Consider the following 16,497-nt stretch of genomic DNA (forward strand, 5'->3'; position numbering starts at 1 on the left):
ATTAGTAAACACTGCCAGGGAGGGAGCATGGTGAAAGGAAACAACTGATGAGAAGGTTGGGGAGGGAAGAGAAAATCACCTTTCTTTCAAGACTGTCCTCTCCATCTGTGGAGCTGATACTGTCATACAGTCTTGTTCTAGTTGGTCTTGACCTTTTGTTCTTCACTGAAAGCTGAACTCGAGTCTTCAGTGCTTTTGAGTCCAGCCTTTCTGTCTCGGGAACTGCTTCATTAAAATCTTTCGAGAGAGAGAGAACAGAAAATCACGACCTGCATTTAAACATGCCACTATCCGGAGATACAGTCTGCAATTCTATACAAATCAAGCCATATTTTCATACATGCTGCTCAAAATGTCATGCCCTTGTTTCAGTGGAAACCATTGTCCCTTTGTTGTCATCAGATTGTGTATAACCTTGGAGCTGCTACATGGAAATGGGAGCATCAGAAGATACTGACGCCTCAGCAGGACCCGTGGAAAGCGAAAGAGCAAACCATTGTATGATAAAGTACACCTAGTTGATGGGCAGTTTAGTTCAGCCACTGAAGTGTGGTGGTTTAAGACAGCTACCTTGCCGGTATGACTCTACTTAAGATAGTACATATGAAAACAGAAGTCAGAGCTAAGAAGATTCATGCTTAAAGAAGAACTGTAAGCAACCCTTGGTTCTTAAAACTATAAACACTCAAGAGCCAGAGTACCATCCCATCTATGCTCACACACCTGCATATGATGTAACAGCTAAAGAGGTGAGGATATGACACACAAACTGCACCCCTAACACTGACCTACATTCGGACATGGAACCAGATTTTAAAAATGCAGCTGCTGATTTGGAACTGGCAAATGATGTTCTGTTCTTCTTTGGTCCTGGCCGCATGAAGACAAAAATTGTTTCACATTAAATTAGGCACCTATTTTGATAATTGAAAAAAATATCCACTAATTGTTTATATTGTCTAGTGATTTTAGACCTTTTCCTTGTCATGGTTATTAAGTTAATTTGCTTGTTTATTTCCTTTGGAGATTACCATGCTCACTTTCTTTGTTAACTTGGGAGCTATCCATTTTTGTGTATTCTAAAACTGTGCAGAAGCCCTTGCAGAGCCTTGTCTCTGGGTGGGAAGGATGAGATTTGGTGAAAGCTTCTCCTTAAGAACCATTTGCTGAATCTCCCTGCCCCAACCCGGCAGGGTGGCAAGGCTTTGCAAGGGCTTCTTGAGGGGAAGCCCTTACAGAGCCTCATGCCCCGCTCCCATCACAGGGGCAGCAGTGGGGCATTTTGCCACAGTTGCCAAAACACCTCAAGCCACCTTCTCAGTGATGACCCACGGAAAGCTAAAGAACCCTGGGAGCTGTAGATCTGTGAGGGAACACTGAGTGTTTCTCAAAGTTTGGTCCCTAGGTGTTATTGGATCATAGCTCCCATAATCCCTCGCCTGGAATTATGCCTGGAGATGACAAGAGTTGTAGTCCAACAACATTTGGAGATCTGGAGATAAAACATCTGGAGATCAAAGTTCACTGTATTAGGATATTTTCACAGAATTTGCAGAATCATCACCAAAACACACTTCCCAGCATTCCATGAGAGAAGTCACAACAACTTCATATAAATTTGTACCTAGTCATTAAAAAAAAAAATAGTGGGGAGGAGATCAAGATTTGTACAACAGTGTGTAGGGATGTCTGTTAATCCTTTGCCGTACTCTGTAGTCCTGCCAATGGAAGCTTCCCCTCTAAGTGCAAATAGCTGCTTTAGGAGGAGGGTGTGGTTTTCATACGGATCATAGTTCACATGTGTGTGCAGGGAGAGGGTTAACCTCCTCACAAATTGGAGTCCTGATCACATGCACCCTTTGGTTGCTATTTAAATGTTAAAAATCAAGCATGTTAATTGTGATCTTGCAATTGATATCATGTCTAGCTTGCCCCTCAGTTTGTAATAGAAGTACATATGTAATTATATCCTATGAGAAGCAGCTGCAAATAGGCTTATATAACCAATACTGGTGTGTCCCCCCCCCCATATTAAAGAAACACCTGATCCATTAGGTGAAGCCAAAGTATTCAAAGTAAGTACACAGGCAAGATGGGACCCAATAGGCATAAACATGGTTTTGACAGAGTCAGCTGAGACTTTTGCTGCTGATTGCGCAAATGGAATCAGCATGTACCCTTTTGTGTCACTATGGTTACCTAAGTCCAAAAGATCTTCATAAGGTGTTTGAAACAATAATAGCCTTAATGCCTCACAAAGAGTACTTAGAGAGGATTTCAATTTAAAAGGAGGGGCAGGAGAGAATTAACTCCTGAAGGCAATTATGCTGAAGCAATTATTTATAGTCAAGAGAGGATTCAGGAACAAACGCAATAGGTTAACAGGAATTAACTTATTTTGCCAGGTGAATATTTCAGCGTGATTAATATAAAGAGAACAGCAACAACCCAATGAGGGGAAGAAGTCAGGTGAAAATCAGCAATACATATTGGGGCGTGTTCACACACTTGATCCTCCTCTAGAAAAATTGTCCCTCTTTTAAATGGTATTAATGCGATCTATTTTGAACAAAAAGCAAAAATCATAGTTAATAATGTGGTCTCAGAGGAAATCAGAATTGAGAAAGGAACGAGGCAAGGGTGCCCGCTTTCTCCTCTGCTATTTATTTCTGTTCTGGAGGTTTTGTTAAACATGTTGAGGAAAGAGGAGGAGGATAAAGGCATTGTAGTAGGATCCAAGCAATATAAATTAAAAGCCTTTGCTGATGATTTGGTTTTAACTTTACAAGATCCAGAAACCAGTGCAGTGAAAGCACTGGAGCTGATTCAAGAGTTTGGGCAGGTAGCAGGATTTAAATTAAACAAGAGCAAAACCAAAGTTTTAGGAAAAAACCTTAGATAATGAGGAAAGAAAAAACCTTTTTGAAAGGACAGGCCTTGTTTAGGTGAAAAAAGTTAAGTCTTTGGGTGTGAATTTATCGGTAAAGAACTTGAATCTTTACAAAGATAACTATGAAAAATTATGGAATGAAATCAAGAGAGATCTTGAGGTATGGTCAAATCTAAAACTCTCATTGATGGGCTGAATGTCGGTGGTTAAGATGAATGTATTGCCGAAGATGTTCTTATTTCAAGTTTTACCAATCATTGATAATGTCAAATGTTTTAAAGAATGGCAGAAGGTATTGTCTAAATTTATCTGGCAGGGGAAAAAACCTAGAATTAAATATAAATTACTTACAGATATAAAAGAAAGAGGGGGCTTTCCCCTGCCAGATTTGAAGATATACTTTGAAGCTGCTGCATTCTGCTGGATCAAGGATTGGATTCAATTAGAGAATGATGATGTGTTAGACTTGGAGGGACTGGATAATCGATTTGGATGGCACGCATATCTATGGTATGACAAGGTAAAGGCCCACAGGGGTTTTAAGAACCATGTAATTAGAAAGGCATTATACAATGTATGGACTAGATACAAATATTGTAATATAAAAAATAAGAAATTACTTGAAAGAAACAAATAGGCCTAGGACAAATTAAGTTATAATTAAATAAATGGGATTCAGAATGTCAAGAAAAGTGAATAAGATGACTATAATTGGAAATTGTTTTAATTTAATAATGATATTGGAAAGCTGTTACTTTTAAATTACAAGGAAACTCAGAAGGGAGGGATTTGAGGAAGTCAAGATGTTTAAAAAGTTGGATTTGTGAAGAATTAAGTTTGTTATTATTGTCTATTTGTTTATTGTTCCCCCCTTTTCCCCCCTCCCTTTTTTCCCTCTCTTCTTTTTCCTTTTCTGTTTTTGTGTATTAATCTGCTTTGTGGTTTGTGTTATTATGGTGGAAAAATCTAATAAAAAATTATTTTAAAAAGAAAAAAAGAAAAATTGTCCCTCTTGCCGCTCCAATTGAGCTTTAATAAACCATCTCAGGTTCAAAGAGCAGTTTGGGGACTTTGCAATTAGGGCAGTCACAGGAAGCTACCCAGCTCAGTAGAGGGTCTCCAGGACTCCAGAAAGGGTGCATTGCGTGTCCAGGTGCCATGTTGCCCTAGACATGCAATCAGAGCAGATGTTCTGCCACTGAGCTGTGGTCTCTTCTCCAACACTGCACACAATAGTGTTTATCTCCCTGACTCCGAAAAATACTTTGTGAATGTACAGGAGTTAAGACAGAAGTCTGGCTGCTCTAAGAAGCAGCATCAAAACAAACAGTAATTCAGGGTTGTTGTTATTTTTACCTAAAAATGTTGGTTATATGTGAACCCTTTTGGATTGCAGCCTAAACTAATTCTTTGCTCCTACCTTCTTTCTTCAGGGTTATGCATCTATGAAGTCTATTTTCCGCGCAATACGCTCAGAGTAATGTGCCAAACAGAAGGGTGACAAAGGAGGAAGTTTTATAACTAACCCACAAAGTAAACAGTAACATGATACATGGTGGCATTCACTCAAAAGCTTTCCTAAGAAATCTGAAACTACAGAATTAACTGCATTGCTACTGACATTTTAAAAGCACCACATTTATGTGCATGGTACTTTCTTTTTCTTTTTTTTAAAGTTGCTTTAAGAAAACAAACACGACAAGTCTTTCAAGCCAGCAGGTTATGGACAGAGAATTATAGCATTAATCATAGCATGTATGCCGCCTCTTCTAAAATGGTGTTATAGAATAGAAAATGGCAGTGGCACTGTTAAGAGGGGCCCCAGGGAAGTGGCATGGGGCAGCAACAAGACCCAGGTTCCAAACTGAGCTATTCAGACTAGAATCAAAATCTGCCTCCATTGCATAACTTGTCATCACATTGGGCAGACACCACATTCAGTTATTAGTATAACTGTTGCGAGCTTTTGCGATTTTACAGGAATCACAAAATTCTCTCTTCACTACACACACACACATACACACACATGCTGTAAGACTTCACCATCAAGCAATTCATTCCATCTTTGAAATAGGAATAAATCATGCATTTAGAGCATAATACTGTCCCCTTCATGGATCACTGCCTTGCCGTGGCGAAGGGGCTTGAATAACTCAGAGAAGCTATGAACTATGCCAAGCAGGGCACCCAGGTCATAGTGGGGAGTTTTGACCAAACGTGATCCACCTGGAGGAGGAGCCGGCAAGCCACTCCAGTATCCCTGCCAAGAAAACTCCATGGACAAAGACGACAGGCATATAAAAGTTATGACGCTGGAAGATGAGCCCCTCAGGTCGGAAGGTGTCCAACATGCTACTGGGGAAGAGCGGAGGACAAGTACAAGTAGATCCAGAGTTGATGAAGCGGCTGGGCCAAAGCCGAAAGGACGCTCAGTTGCGGATATGCATGGAAGCGAAAGGAAAGTCCAATGCTGTAAAGAAAAATATTGCATAGGAACCTGGAATGTAAGAACCATGAACCTGGGTAAGTTGGATGTGGTCAAAAATGAGATGGATTTTGAGTGCTCACTAGGAGGACAGGTCGTGAAGCTGAGGCTCCAATACTTTGGCCACCTCATGAGAAGAGAAGACTCCCTGGAAAAGACCCTGATGTTGGGAAAGATGGAGGGCACAAGGAGAAGGGGACGACAGAGAATGAGATGGTTGGATGGTGTTCTTGAAGCTACCAGCATGAGTTTGATCAAACTGCGGGAGGCAGTGGAGGACAGAAGTGCCTGGCGTGCTCTGGTCCATGGGGTCACGAAGAGTCGGACACGACTAAACGAGTAAACAACAACTGTCCATGAGGATTCCCACCAACTTGCATTACCACACACTGAAATATCAGAGGATATCTATTATCATTTCCTCGGAAGGGGAGGGGTGGAGAGACCAACTAGCAGTTTCTAGCACACATCTAAATAAAGTGTGTATTTCTTAAGGAGCAGAGAAGGAATGAGATACTTCCTGCTCCTAGTCAAATGCTTAACATTTCTTGCAACAGCTGCTTCTTGCCTGAATTGCACAATGGTCTCATGACTCAGAACGCCCTACAGAGTTGCCCTAGGCTAAGAAAATACTCCCTTATCATATGCCACTATTTCTCAAAAAAGCATTTCAGCCTGATAGATGGTCTCCAACAGCTATTTTTTGAACATTTTGCATCATATGGGGAAGGGGAACCTGTGGCTATCTGGATATTCTTGGACTACAGTTCCTGTCACACCTAACCATTGGCCACGTTGGCTGGGGCTGATGGGACTTGGAGTCTACCATCCTTTGAAAGGCCTCTGGCTCCCTATTCCTATTTTTCATCTATCAAAAGTTTAAGTAAAAGCTTGTCCCTAGCTATACTGCATTTGCTCACAGATATCCATAGGACAGTTCAATCACACAGATACGATGGAATTTTAACTAAGGGTTGTGGGCAATACCTTCACTTCACACAATATGCATTCTTGACATGGAAAACACTTTGTGTAGGAAACAGCATGTAGACACTGATCATGTCTACACAAATATAGACACAAATATTTCACTCTTATGTACATGGGGAAATGCCATGGCGTGCTATAGCAAGCTTTCCCAGAATGTATATGGACAATGAAATGTGATGGGCCTACCACTGCACATAGGTTTCACATTGTTTCCTTTGTAGAAAGTGCTTATGTGCGCTGCATGAAGTGGCCTCAAAACAGGGCCTTTAATGAAGAGTCCCATTACACACTTGCAATTCTGTTAGCAGAGCAGTTGTCATGATGGACTTATATATGCACTGAACATCAGAGCACTCAGTTCGAGAGACTCGTGTACACCCTCAACATCACAACATTCTGTTCTTATTTCCTCTCTTTAAAATGCCAAGGACATTTGCTAAAAGAAAATTATAAAGAATCTATTAAGGTACAGCCACAGTAGAAAGCCTATGCATAACCAGCAAAGGGCCGTACAAGCAGATACGCTGCTCCTATGATGAATGGAGGTTCTCATACACATATGGGGGTTCGTGTCCACATGTGAAGATGGCAGATGTGTGTTGAAGTGTGGATCTGCCAAAATCACACACTGAGACTTACTTCCTGCAGGAGTTTTTTCCTCGGTCATGTTCCATATCCAGGACAGATCAGAGAAAAGGAGTGTGAGAAAGGGACTAAAGGAAAGCTAGTGGTGACATGCGAGGGGAGAGAATGGCAGTCCTCATGTACTTTTGGTACTTGGATGACTGCACACTGATCTATTTTGGCCCAAATACATTCGTTTGTACATGTAAACTGTACATATTTATCTATCAACACACAGAGAGAGAGAGACGTTCATACATTTACACAAACGATTTGTTTATTTTTGCACATAAAAGACCCCTTTTGAAAATTGTGATGTTTTGTTCTTAAGTACACAACATAAAAAAAATCAGGTATAGTATATAGAATAGGAGGTATAGATTTATATTCTTAACCTTTTTATTAGCAATGTCAACAATGAATGGGGATAAAAATATAACTGAACGGAATACATGTGCTTTTACAGGCATTATGAAATTATGTATGATAGTATTACAGATGGGTCACCACATCGTACATTACGCTGGCCACATTTTTATGTCACAGAGAGCCGTAAACCATCACCATATTCACGTCACTGGTGACTGCTTCGCTTCGCCCCAGTCATACCAACCACAATCCCTGGCTTAGTGTCATGTCTGAATGCATTATGTCTGAAGCAGGGATTGTGCTTTGATTCACTCCAAACAAATGGTCAAAGATTGTGGGTGCCTGCAATGACGGGTTTCAGCTTTGCCCACTGACTTTGTGGGGGCCCAGCCCCACAAATACATCATTGTGGGTGCCAAAGAACCCACAGCCCCCTGGAGTTGGCTCCAGTGGATGACGATAAGCAAAGGTTTGTCCTTGGCTTACCGGCCATAGTTGGTTTGAGTGAAACAATCCACGGTCCCTGGTTCAGAACTAACACTACGTAAGGGATCATGACCTATTTTTCCCAAGTACAACTGAGAGGGAACAAAGGGTGCACAACTGACTTGTACACAGTAAAGCATGGTATACGGCTTACCATGTCGTGCACATGCGACCACTCCGAAAACATTTAAGTCAGTACAACTATGTCACACAGAAACAACGCAATCCTCAAGCTTATCATCTGGTTCAAACAAACCTTGATTTAAGGCATCCAGGCAAGACACTTGCTTTGCATCTAGGTTTTCCATGGCATCGCCTCTTGAGACTTCTGCAAGGGATGTTTGCCTTTCAAAAATGTTGTTGTTATTGTTAACTTGGCTCCCATTTTGCTTCAGTAACCTGAAAACCTCTGTTTCCAGTTCTCTGATCTAGGACAAATGAAGTTAACTGTTAGCAAAAGAAATAAAATACCGGATTTTTCCGTGTATAAGACGAGGTTTTTTTGCTATAAAAAATAGTAAAACATTGGGGATTGTCTTGTACACGGAAAATGGCATCTGGGGGAATTTTTAAAATATTTAACCATATGTCCAGGATTTTGGCTTGGGCGGGCTAAGGCAGTCCCTCCTGCTGCCGTCCCCCCTTTCTCTCCCCCCCCAATCTCCTGAAGCCCCCGTTGGCTTGACCACTGAATCAAGAGCAGCTGCTGCCACCACCAGTGAGAACTGCCTCAGCTACCTCTCCTTGCCCATCTTTCCTTTTTTCCCTCTTCCCCTCTCAAACTCCCACCCTGCCCCCAGCCCGCTCACCACTTTCCTCAGCTCAGTTTGCTCAATGGCACGGTCCGGCACAGAGTGGCTGCTGCCTCCCCTGGCTTTTCCTTGGCACCTTGCTTGGGAGCCTGCTTCCCCGCAGCAGCAGCTGCCTCAGGCGCTGCCTTTGCTTCTGCACCACGGGGCATTGCATGCACCTGATGCTGGAAACTTTGAGGGCGATCGCCCCCAAAAAGATCAACAACTTGCTGCCACCAATCATCCAGATTTTCACTTTTGTTTTAGGGTTTCATTTTCTTAATTTTGGGTTTAAAACAATAGGGGTCGTCTTATGCATGGAAAAATACGGTAAAATAAACCTTTTCCATTCATCAGATGAACAGAACCACTACCATGCATGTATTTAGTGCCACACAGACATTTAGTACTGTTAATATATCAGGCACAGGCAAACTCGGCTCTCCAGATGTTTTGGGACTACAACTCCCATCATCCCTAGCTAACAGGACCAGTGGTCAGGGATGATGGGAGTTGTAGTCCTAAAAACATCTGGAGGGCCGAGTTTGCCTATGCCTATACTCGACCCGTGTATTGGTAAACTATATATCATGGGTTGCTTTGTGCTACCCTGTTGCAATGCAATGATAATCTCCATGCAGTATAGTACTGTTGTCTGCTTATTTAAAACATTTGTAACAGGCTTGTTGATCTGGTGGACGTTTACTGATCTGAACAGCTCAACTATTGTTCACATAGGCAGGCAGACGGTACACTACTTTAACCTTACATGTGAATAACTATACAAGTAAACAGCTGTCAACTATTTGTGTACAGAGGTACACAGATTGTGCACTCATTGAACGCAGCATATGAACACCTCTACAGCCACACCTACTCCTAAACGGCAACAACACTTCCTAAATAAAGTCATGAAATAAACTAAAATACTGAAAATTACTTACACGAGCTTGTAAACCTTGAACTTCTGCAAAGTGGGCTTTCTCCAGATCTTCTATTTTTTTCCTTTCAGCCTCTTGTCGCTTGATGAACTCAAGTTCTCTTAGGGAAAAATATATTTGCTGGTTAGAAGAAGCGTCAGTTGAGATGGGTATTGAAAAAAATTGATGGACTGCTACACTTCAGTATGTATTGTCTTGATAAGACCTGATAATAATGAGAATGCAGAAGCAAGCAGGAGAATGTGTGGAGCAAATACTTTTATATTAAAATGAATAAGCTGAAGCTACATCGTAGGAGATTAACCTGAATTATCTCTTGTTTGCTTTATGAAAAGTTGTTAATCACCACAGTGGAAGTGGCAAAACTAAATAAATACATGTTATTAAAATTAGGCTTATAAATTTATTATGCAGGTGCACAGATAATATAGTGGTGGGTTGGCTTGTGCATGTGTCCTTGGAATTAAATCCTCTTTCCTTTTACCACTCTTGTTTTATCTCTTAAAAGGTACAGATACAAAGATCTGGAAAGTTATGAGTAAACCTATTAGGAAGTATACATTTTTTACACATTTACAGATTTAATCCAGAGTGGTAATATATGTTTAGAAGGTTTAAGCTTTGGCCCAGTTCACACGTCCAAAGAGGGCTGATCTTGCCTTCTTTGCTACTTCCTGCTTACACAATGGAGAAATAAGTCACAATTCCTGGCTCAGAATTAAAGACTGTAGGCCAGCAGGGGAAGGACTCTAGCTCAGTGGGAGAACATCTGCTTTGTATTTAGAAGGCCTTAGGTTGAATTCCTGGCTTCTCCAGGCAGGACTAGGTGAGACTTCTGTCTGAAACACTGGAGAGCCAGTACAACTCAGGGTTAGACCACACTGAGCAAGGTGCAGCAAAGGTCTGACTCAGTCTAAGGCAGCTTCCTATAATCATATGGAGATTGTGGCTTCTTTCAGCCCAAGCAAATCATGGTCTGTAGCCAAATGTTGTAAGTCAGGGACTGCGGTTTATTTCTCTGGCTCTCTGCATGCCTGTGCTACACAGATTGAGAAATTCTGCTCGAACCTGCATCTCAGCTCATGCTTACTTTTGCTGAAAGTCCTTAATCAGTTTCTTGGCTTTATTGTATTTCTTCTCCAGTGCCTGATACTGGCTCTGAGTTTCCTTCAGATGTTCATTGACGGTGTGACACAGGGTTTGTGCCTCAATCCAGTAGCTCTCAAGCTTCATCATCCTGTCCTTATTCTCCTCAATGTTCTGCTGAAGCTGATTCTTCTCCAGCTCCCACCTTACTTTCTCATTCTCAGCTGTCTGCAGCTTTGAAAGAGGAAGGCAGATGCTTTTACATTCAGGTACAGTTGGTTCAAAGTAACATGCATGAGGAACAGCAGCCCAGTGCTATTGTTATATGGCAGGTATAACCAATGAGATGCCCCCTCCAGATGTTGCCAAACTCCCGCTTCCATTATCACTGGCAACTGGGGCTGGTGGGAGTTGTGGTCCGACAACATCTGGAGCCCACCATGTTGGCTATCCTTGCATACAATAATGTTCAGAACAGAAATAATTTTAGAGCACTAAAGAACTTTCTAGACCACGTTAAGGCTAAATGAGTAATCTCAAATGCATCATTTCCCACCTTGCATCCACCTCGGCTTCTGCAGTTTTAAAATGAACACACTACTGCTTGTATTATTATTATTTTTCCAGAAGTTTGCCATGTGTCTAAACAAGGCAAACTGGAAATTAGTCATACAGAGATAAAATGAAGCATATTTTGACAAATTTATTGTGCAACATTACCACAGGCAGAACACTTGCTTCCTACCTGAAGGGTATTTACTGTTGTTGGAAGAAGCTTCTCTCTTAACAGCTTTCATAGCTATAAAGTGGTGTGTAATAACTAATCATCTGCCTTTTATAGTTGTTGTTGGCATCTGTCTGTGTCGAGAGACAATGTGGGGGTTGGTGGTGAAGCCAAACTGCTGCATTAGCAGCACCAAAGTGACTTCCCTGATATGCAACCCCGGGCAGTGAGTATGGAGGTCCTCAGCTGCCCAGATGACAGGACCCCACCTCTTGGCCTCGCTGGTGTGGTCCAAAGGAAAGCAGAGCAAGATGCTGGGCACCTGCCTGGCTGCCAGAAGGCAGAATGCAAGGTGCCATCCAACCGCCTTAGGGATCCCACTCCGGATTTGTGTAGAATTTACTCCTTAGCCCTTTTTTTCTCCCAAATATATCCCGCAAAGCAGTGGAGGTTTAGGATCAGAGTTTTCCTTCTGCTAGATAGGCTACCTTCTCAGGTTGATGAGCCCCATCTGCCCCTCACTTCCCTCTACAGCAGGTGCAGAAATTGCCATCTTGACCATTGGACCCACTCTTGCTCTCATCCACTCCATCTGCCGTAGTCTGTCGAGACCCCTTGGCTACCCTCACCTGGTTTAGTCGGCAAGTTGAAGCCGTTCCTGGGGTGCTGTCAGCTCCTAGGAGCCATATGAAAGAGCTGAATGCGGGGGGGGGGGGGGCACCAAAGGTGGACAAACAAAGAAGGAGCCCAGCGTGCCCCCCACCCCTTCCCTAACACTCCATACACCCCTTTATAGTCTAAATGCATTCATGCCAAATATGGTCCTAATTTTAAAGGTTCACAACTCCTGGCCTTGAGAAATCACTAGGAAAATCCAGGAAAAAAGTGGGTATACCTTTGGCTCATTAAAATCAAAGGGCTGTCACCTAAGCCTATAATTGTGGATTTAACTTCCATTTAAATGGGTCTTTAGCATGTATAATAACTTGTTCTATTTAGGGTTTGTTGTGGGGGTAGAGAATGAAACATGCAAAAAATACAGCAAAGACTTCTGTTTTTACAAATCGCACATGAATGGATGTTAGCCAAGTGCAACAGCCTCTGAAGGCAGTAAGATTTTCAGCAGACAACAAATTAGCCTCACAAGGATTTCTAGTGATAAGTAAGACTGTAATCTGACAAGAAGATTTCTGATTTATTTATTTATTTCAAATGAAGCAGAGAAGAAAAAAATCAAAATAGGAAGATTATAAAAAATTATGTAGGAATTCCCCTTTTATGTTTTCTCCTTGCAGACAGGCTCACTAAGATCAGTGACGAAATAAACATTTATGTGTCCACTCTGAGTTTAAAAGAAACTTGTACTTTAACTTAATTAGTGGGGGGGAGGGGGCATCCTCCGAATTCAGCAAGGTACATAAACTAAAAGGATTTTATTTTGAAATAAAACATTTAAATGAACGTCTCATGCAGGATTATGAACAAGGCTGGCTAATTAATATAACATAAATCCTGTTTTATTAAAGGAGGAAGTGGTATCTGAGTTAACTTCCTCTTACTTTTGTCTATATAAGAAAAAAAACAATACTTCGCCTTTCCAGAAGCAATTTCTGCTACATATATTAAAAGCAAATTCTTTACCATTCCCCTTTCAAGCCTGTTAGTGCTCTAATGATGTGGGGAAAGGAGTAAAAATTTAATATGCGATTGCAACTATTTTTCTTGCAATAACAGTCATCGTAATTCTCCTGAGACTCGAATAAACTATTTCTACCAAAACAAGCTCTCTGGAGCCACTGCATACAGACCTCTTTTTTTTTTTTTTTGCTGCGTTTTCTCAATGAGAACTTACTTTTCTTTGCTTCCCTTTGGACACAAACTTACAGCAGCTGAAAATAAGAACATTGCTCTTTCTAGTAGCCAGTAATCATTCTTACCTTTGTCTTCAGCTTCTGAATCTCTGCTTCTGTAACTGCATGTTTGATTTGCAACTGAAAATGGAAAACCACAAAGCGAACAAGTGAGCTGCAAATGCCAGAGCTCCAATTTTTTAAAAAAAGACTTCTATGCTGCCACCTGAATACTGTAGTACACACAGCAGAAGGCCCACAAGACTGCTGCAGTGCAGTAGACTGTAAATTAAAATATCTAGCTTGGAAAATGACTCAGTCTATGCAAGTTAATTAAAGAAAAAGTGATGCTGGCTAGCCTCTCGGAATATCAGATTAGGACATCGAATCTGCCAGGACAAGTCAAATGTCTTGAAAGAGGAGAAAATACTGATGGTTGTATTCAGCTTGTTAGCCAGCCCGGATTTGAATATCCCCGGGCACATGAATATTCTTAGAAAGCCTCACTAACACGGATTAAGCAAGCATGTCACAGAGGGCAGCTAAAAGGCTATTAAAAGGCTCAAGCATTATGGAGGACGCAACACATATAGGCTGCAACCAAGGAAGGAAGCTGTTGTGACCTTCAACCTACCGTTGTGTCAAACTCAATCTCAGCAGGATGAATCACTGAAAGTATTTATGGCTGGTCTACCCTTGTGACCCCCACCTCACCCATTGCAAGAACCGCAGGAGAAGAATCTCCAGACTTGGACAAGGTACTATTCAGGGTGGGTGTTTGGACATTTTTTTTTGGGGGGGGGGAATTGTAATATGCCAGAGCAAAAACAAAACTGGATTTCATCAGAGTAGAATGCACATATTTCTCCAGTAGACCCACTTTTCCATAAACATGCGCACACACACTTACACACATGCACGCACGCACACGGATGTACTGTGCATGTACTCTCTCCTTGTATCACAACGGTCACAGCCCATCCTGCACTAGCAACATACATTCTCTCCCATGGCCACATTTGTTTTTACACACACAAGACACAAACTTGCATTATGTATATATGCAGAGTGTAGTCCTTCCCTCCATAACAAACTGGTCCCCATTTACCCACAGCATTTACTGGAGCACATGTTCTTCTCATTTCCCTGCTACAAAGGGCTGTGGGGAGATGCATGCAAAAGAATGCATCCTCGTCCTTTTTTCTGCTAAGGAACACAATAACTGTATGTGGCATGTAAAGCACTGCATTTCACCTGTTACACAGAGACATGACATTGCGGTTGGGCTCCCTTTGGTCACAGAGAAAGGGCTATGCCCACTTATGGCCTTTCAGCGTGATCAAAGTGACCTCAACCGCACTCTCTTTTCTAAATGTCACAGGTGAAGCGCAACAACTTGTGGCTATTTATTTATCATCTAAATGTATGCCTCCACTTTTCCATCCCAGTAAGTCCAAGGCAGCTAACACCCAACAAAAGGTGCAGTTTCAATTTAAAAAGCCAATGAAAACGACTATTAAGATACAGAAAGGAGCAAAATGAAAGCAGGAACAAGTAAAAGCAACGGCCGGCTAAAGTAAAAACAGCATTCAGCACCAGGCAACCACAATCAGCCAAAGGTCAGTTAGAACAAGGTCTGCTGGCAGAATACCATTAAAGAGGTGGCAAGATGGGCTTCCCTGGGAAGGAAGGGAATTTCAGAGTCTGGGAGCAGCAACCCAAAAGGCCTTGTTCCCACTGACCCAGGTGTGGCCATCATGGTGGGGCATGCAGAGCTTACTTTTACCAGACGGCGTGGAAAAGGGAAGCAGTGAGGCTGGGGCTGTGTGGGTGCACCAGCAGGAATACCAGATTGGCTCTGCCAGTGTGCTTGCACTGTTCCACTCTTGCCACCACCTTGCCCAACCTCCACTCCATTAGGCGGCAGACACACCACTATCAGAAGGGTGGCTTTGTGCATCCGCCACACTCGCCCTTGCTCTGATATTGGCAGGAAGCAAAAGAGGGCATCTCCTGCAGATCTCAGGCCCCAGGCAGATTCATCTTTTAAAATGTGGAATCAGGTAATCTGATTCCAATATGCTAAGACACCCTCTTTTTTATATAAATTCCACGTAAAAAGCAATTCCCTGAATAAATTTTGCAACAGAGAAGCACAGAACACCTAGCCTTAAAGCCAATCAAAAGTCTTAAATTATTTCTCCTGCAACTCTTACAGTTTAATCCATCCTTTTAAACTAAGAAAAACTTGTATCTCCAAATCCTGAGACCGTACAGTCCAGCTATCTGCTCCTGTGTTCAGCGCATGAATCCAGCACTTTCACAGCTTAATTGAAAATTACAGTTCATCACGTAGCTTCTAGCCCTCTCTTACTTGCTTTTTTTGAAAACACTTACACAAGCAAGTGAACTATATTTAGGCTGTTCAGTAAATAATGCAAAACAAACAGACCCTCAAACAGTTTTGTAAAATACAATCTGCTCAGGTGCAGATGGCTTTATCAGTTTTCTCTTTCCTGCGCTACTAAAACAGAACCTCCCTCTTATAAAAAATAAATAACGAACGCTGACTGCATAGTCAGATAACTGTTGGAACATAGCGCAGTAGGTCCCACAGAGCTTGCAGCTGAAGCAAACAAGCCTGCCTTAATGACAAACCAAAGAGCATCCTGCGGTTTTTAGGAAGGATATGTTTCAGCAAGAGAAAGTTGTGCAACATAAAGCATGTGAGTGTACTTCTAACTGAAGTCAAAACACAGCACCCAAATAATAAAGAAAACCATCTCCAGGCTACAATTCTAAATGCAAATACTGGGGGTAAGCCCCACCAAACTGGGTGGTAAACATTAGGAATGGACAGATCAGTTCTATTTCTGGTCCTCGACAGCTCTGCAGTATGCTCGTTCCTAAACCTGTTCTGCCCTGTTTCAATGTGAATCTCCAATCATTGCTTTTTTAAAAAAACAGCACAAGCATTCTCATTATTTCAGTACACATTTTACCCCCATCATACACATTTAACACATATTTTTGTATGTTTTTAGAGCTGCACTGCAAAATTCAAAGCAGCACAGAAATCAAAAGGGTAACTGTGCTCCAATCCGTGTATTAGTCCAGGAAAGAATGAATAAGATCAGTTTACTTCAAAATGTGGGCCAAACCAAATCCTCAAACATCCCTAGTACACCATGCACAGCTTCACAACGTAAGTCCTTTAGATATCCACCCTTCCACCCTGGTCATACTCCTATCACTCCAACC

General features: G+C 41.9%; 1 protein-coding gene across 12 annotated transcripts in view; it reads right to left on the reverse strand.

The window, feature by feature from the left end:
- PPP1R9A (protein phosphatase 1 regulatory subunit 9A) overlaps positions 1–16,497 on the reverse strand; it is a 148,104-nt gene that overhangs the window by 17,347 nt on the left and 114,260 nt on the right. For all 12 annotated transcript variants that reach the window (XM_082194112.1, XM_082194109.1, XM_082194108.1 and 9 more), the window contains 5 exons: positions 13,324–13,377; positions 10,667–10,896; positions 9,580–9,676; positions 8,101–8,272; positions 80–237 (listed from right to left, as the gene is read on the reverse strand). In XM_082194112.1, the coding sequence (XP_082050238.1) occupies positions 80–237; positions 8,101–8,272; positions 9,580–9,676; positions 10,667–10,896; positions 13,324–13,377 (711 nt within the window). The remainder of the gene's footprint in view (positions 1–79; positions 238–8,100; positions 8,273–9,579; positions 9,677–10,666; positions 10,897–13,323; positions 13,378–16,497) is intronic.

Source organism: Podarcis vaucheri, assembly GCF_965113315.1.
Source record: "Podarcis vaucheri genome assembly, chromosome: 12".
NCBI lineage: Eukaryota > Metazoa > Chordata > Lepidosauria > Squamata > Lacertidae > Podarcis > Podarcis vaucheri.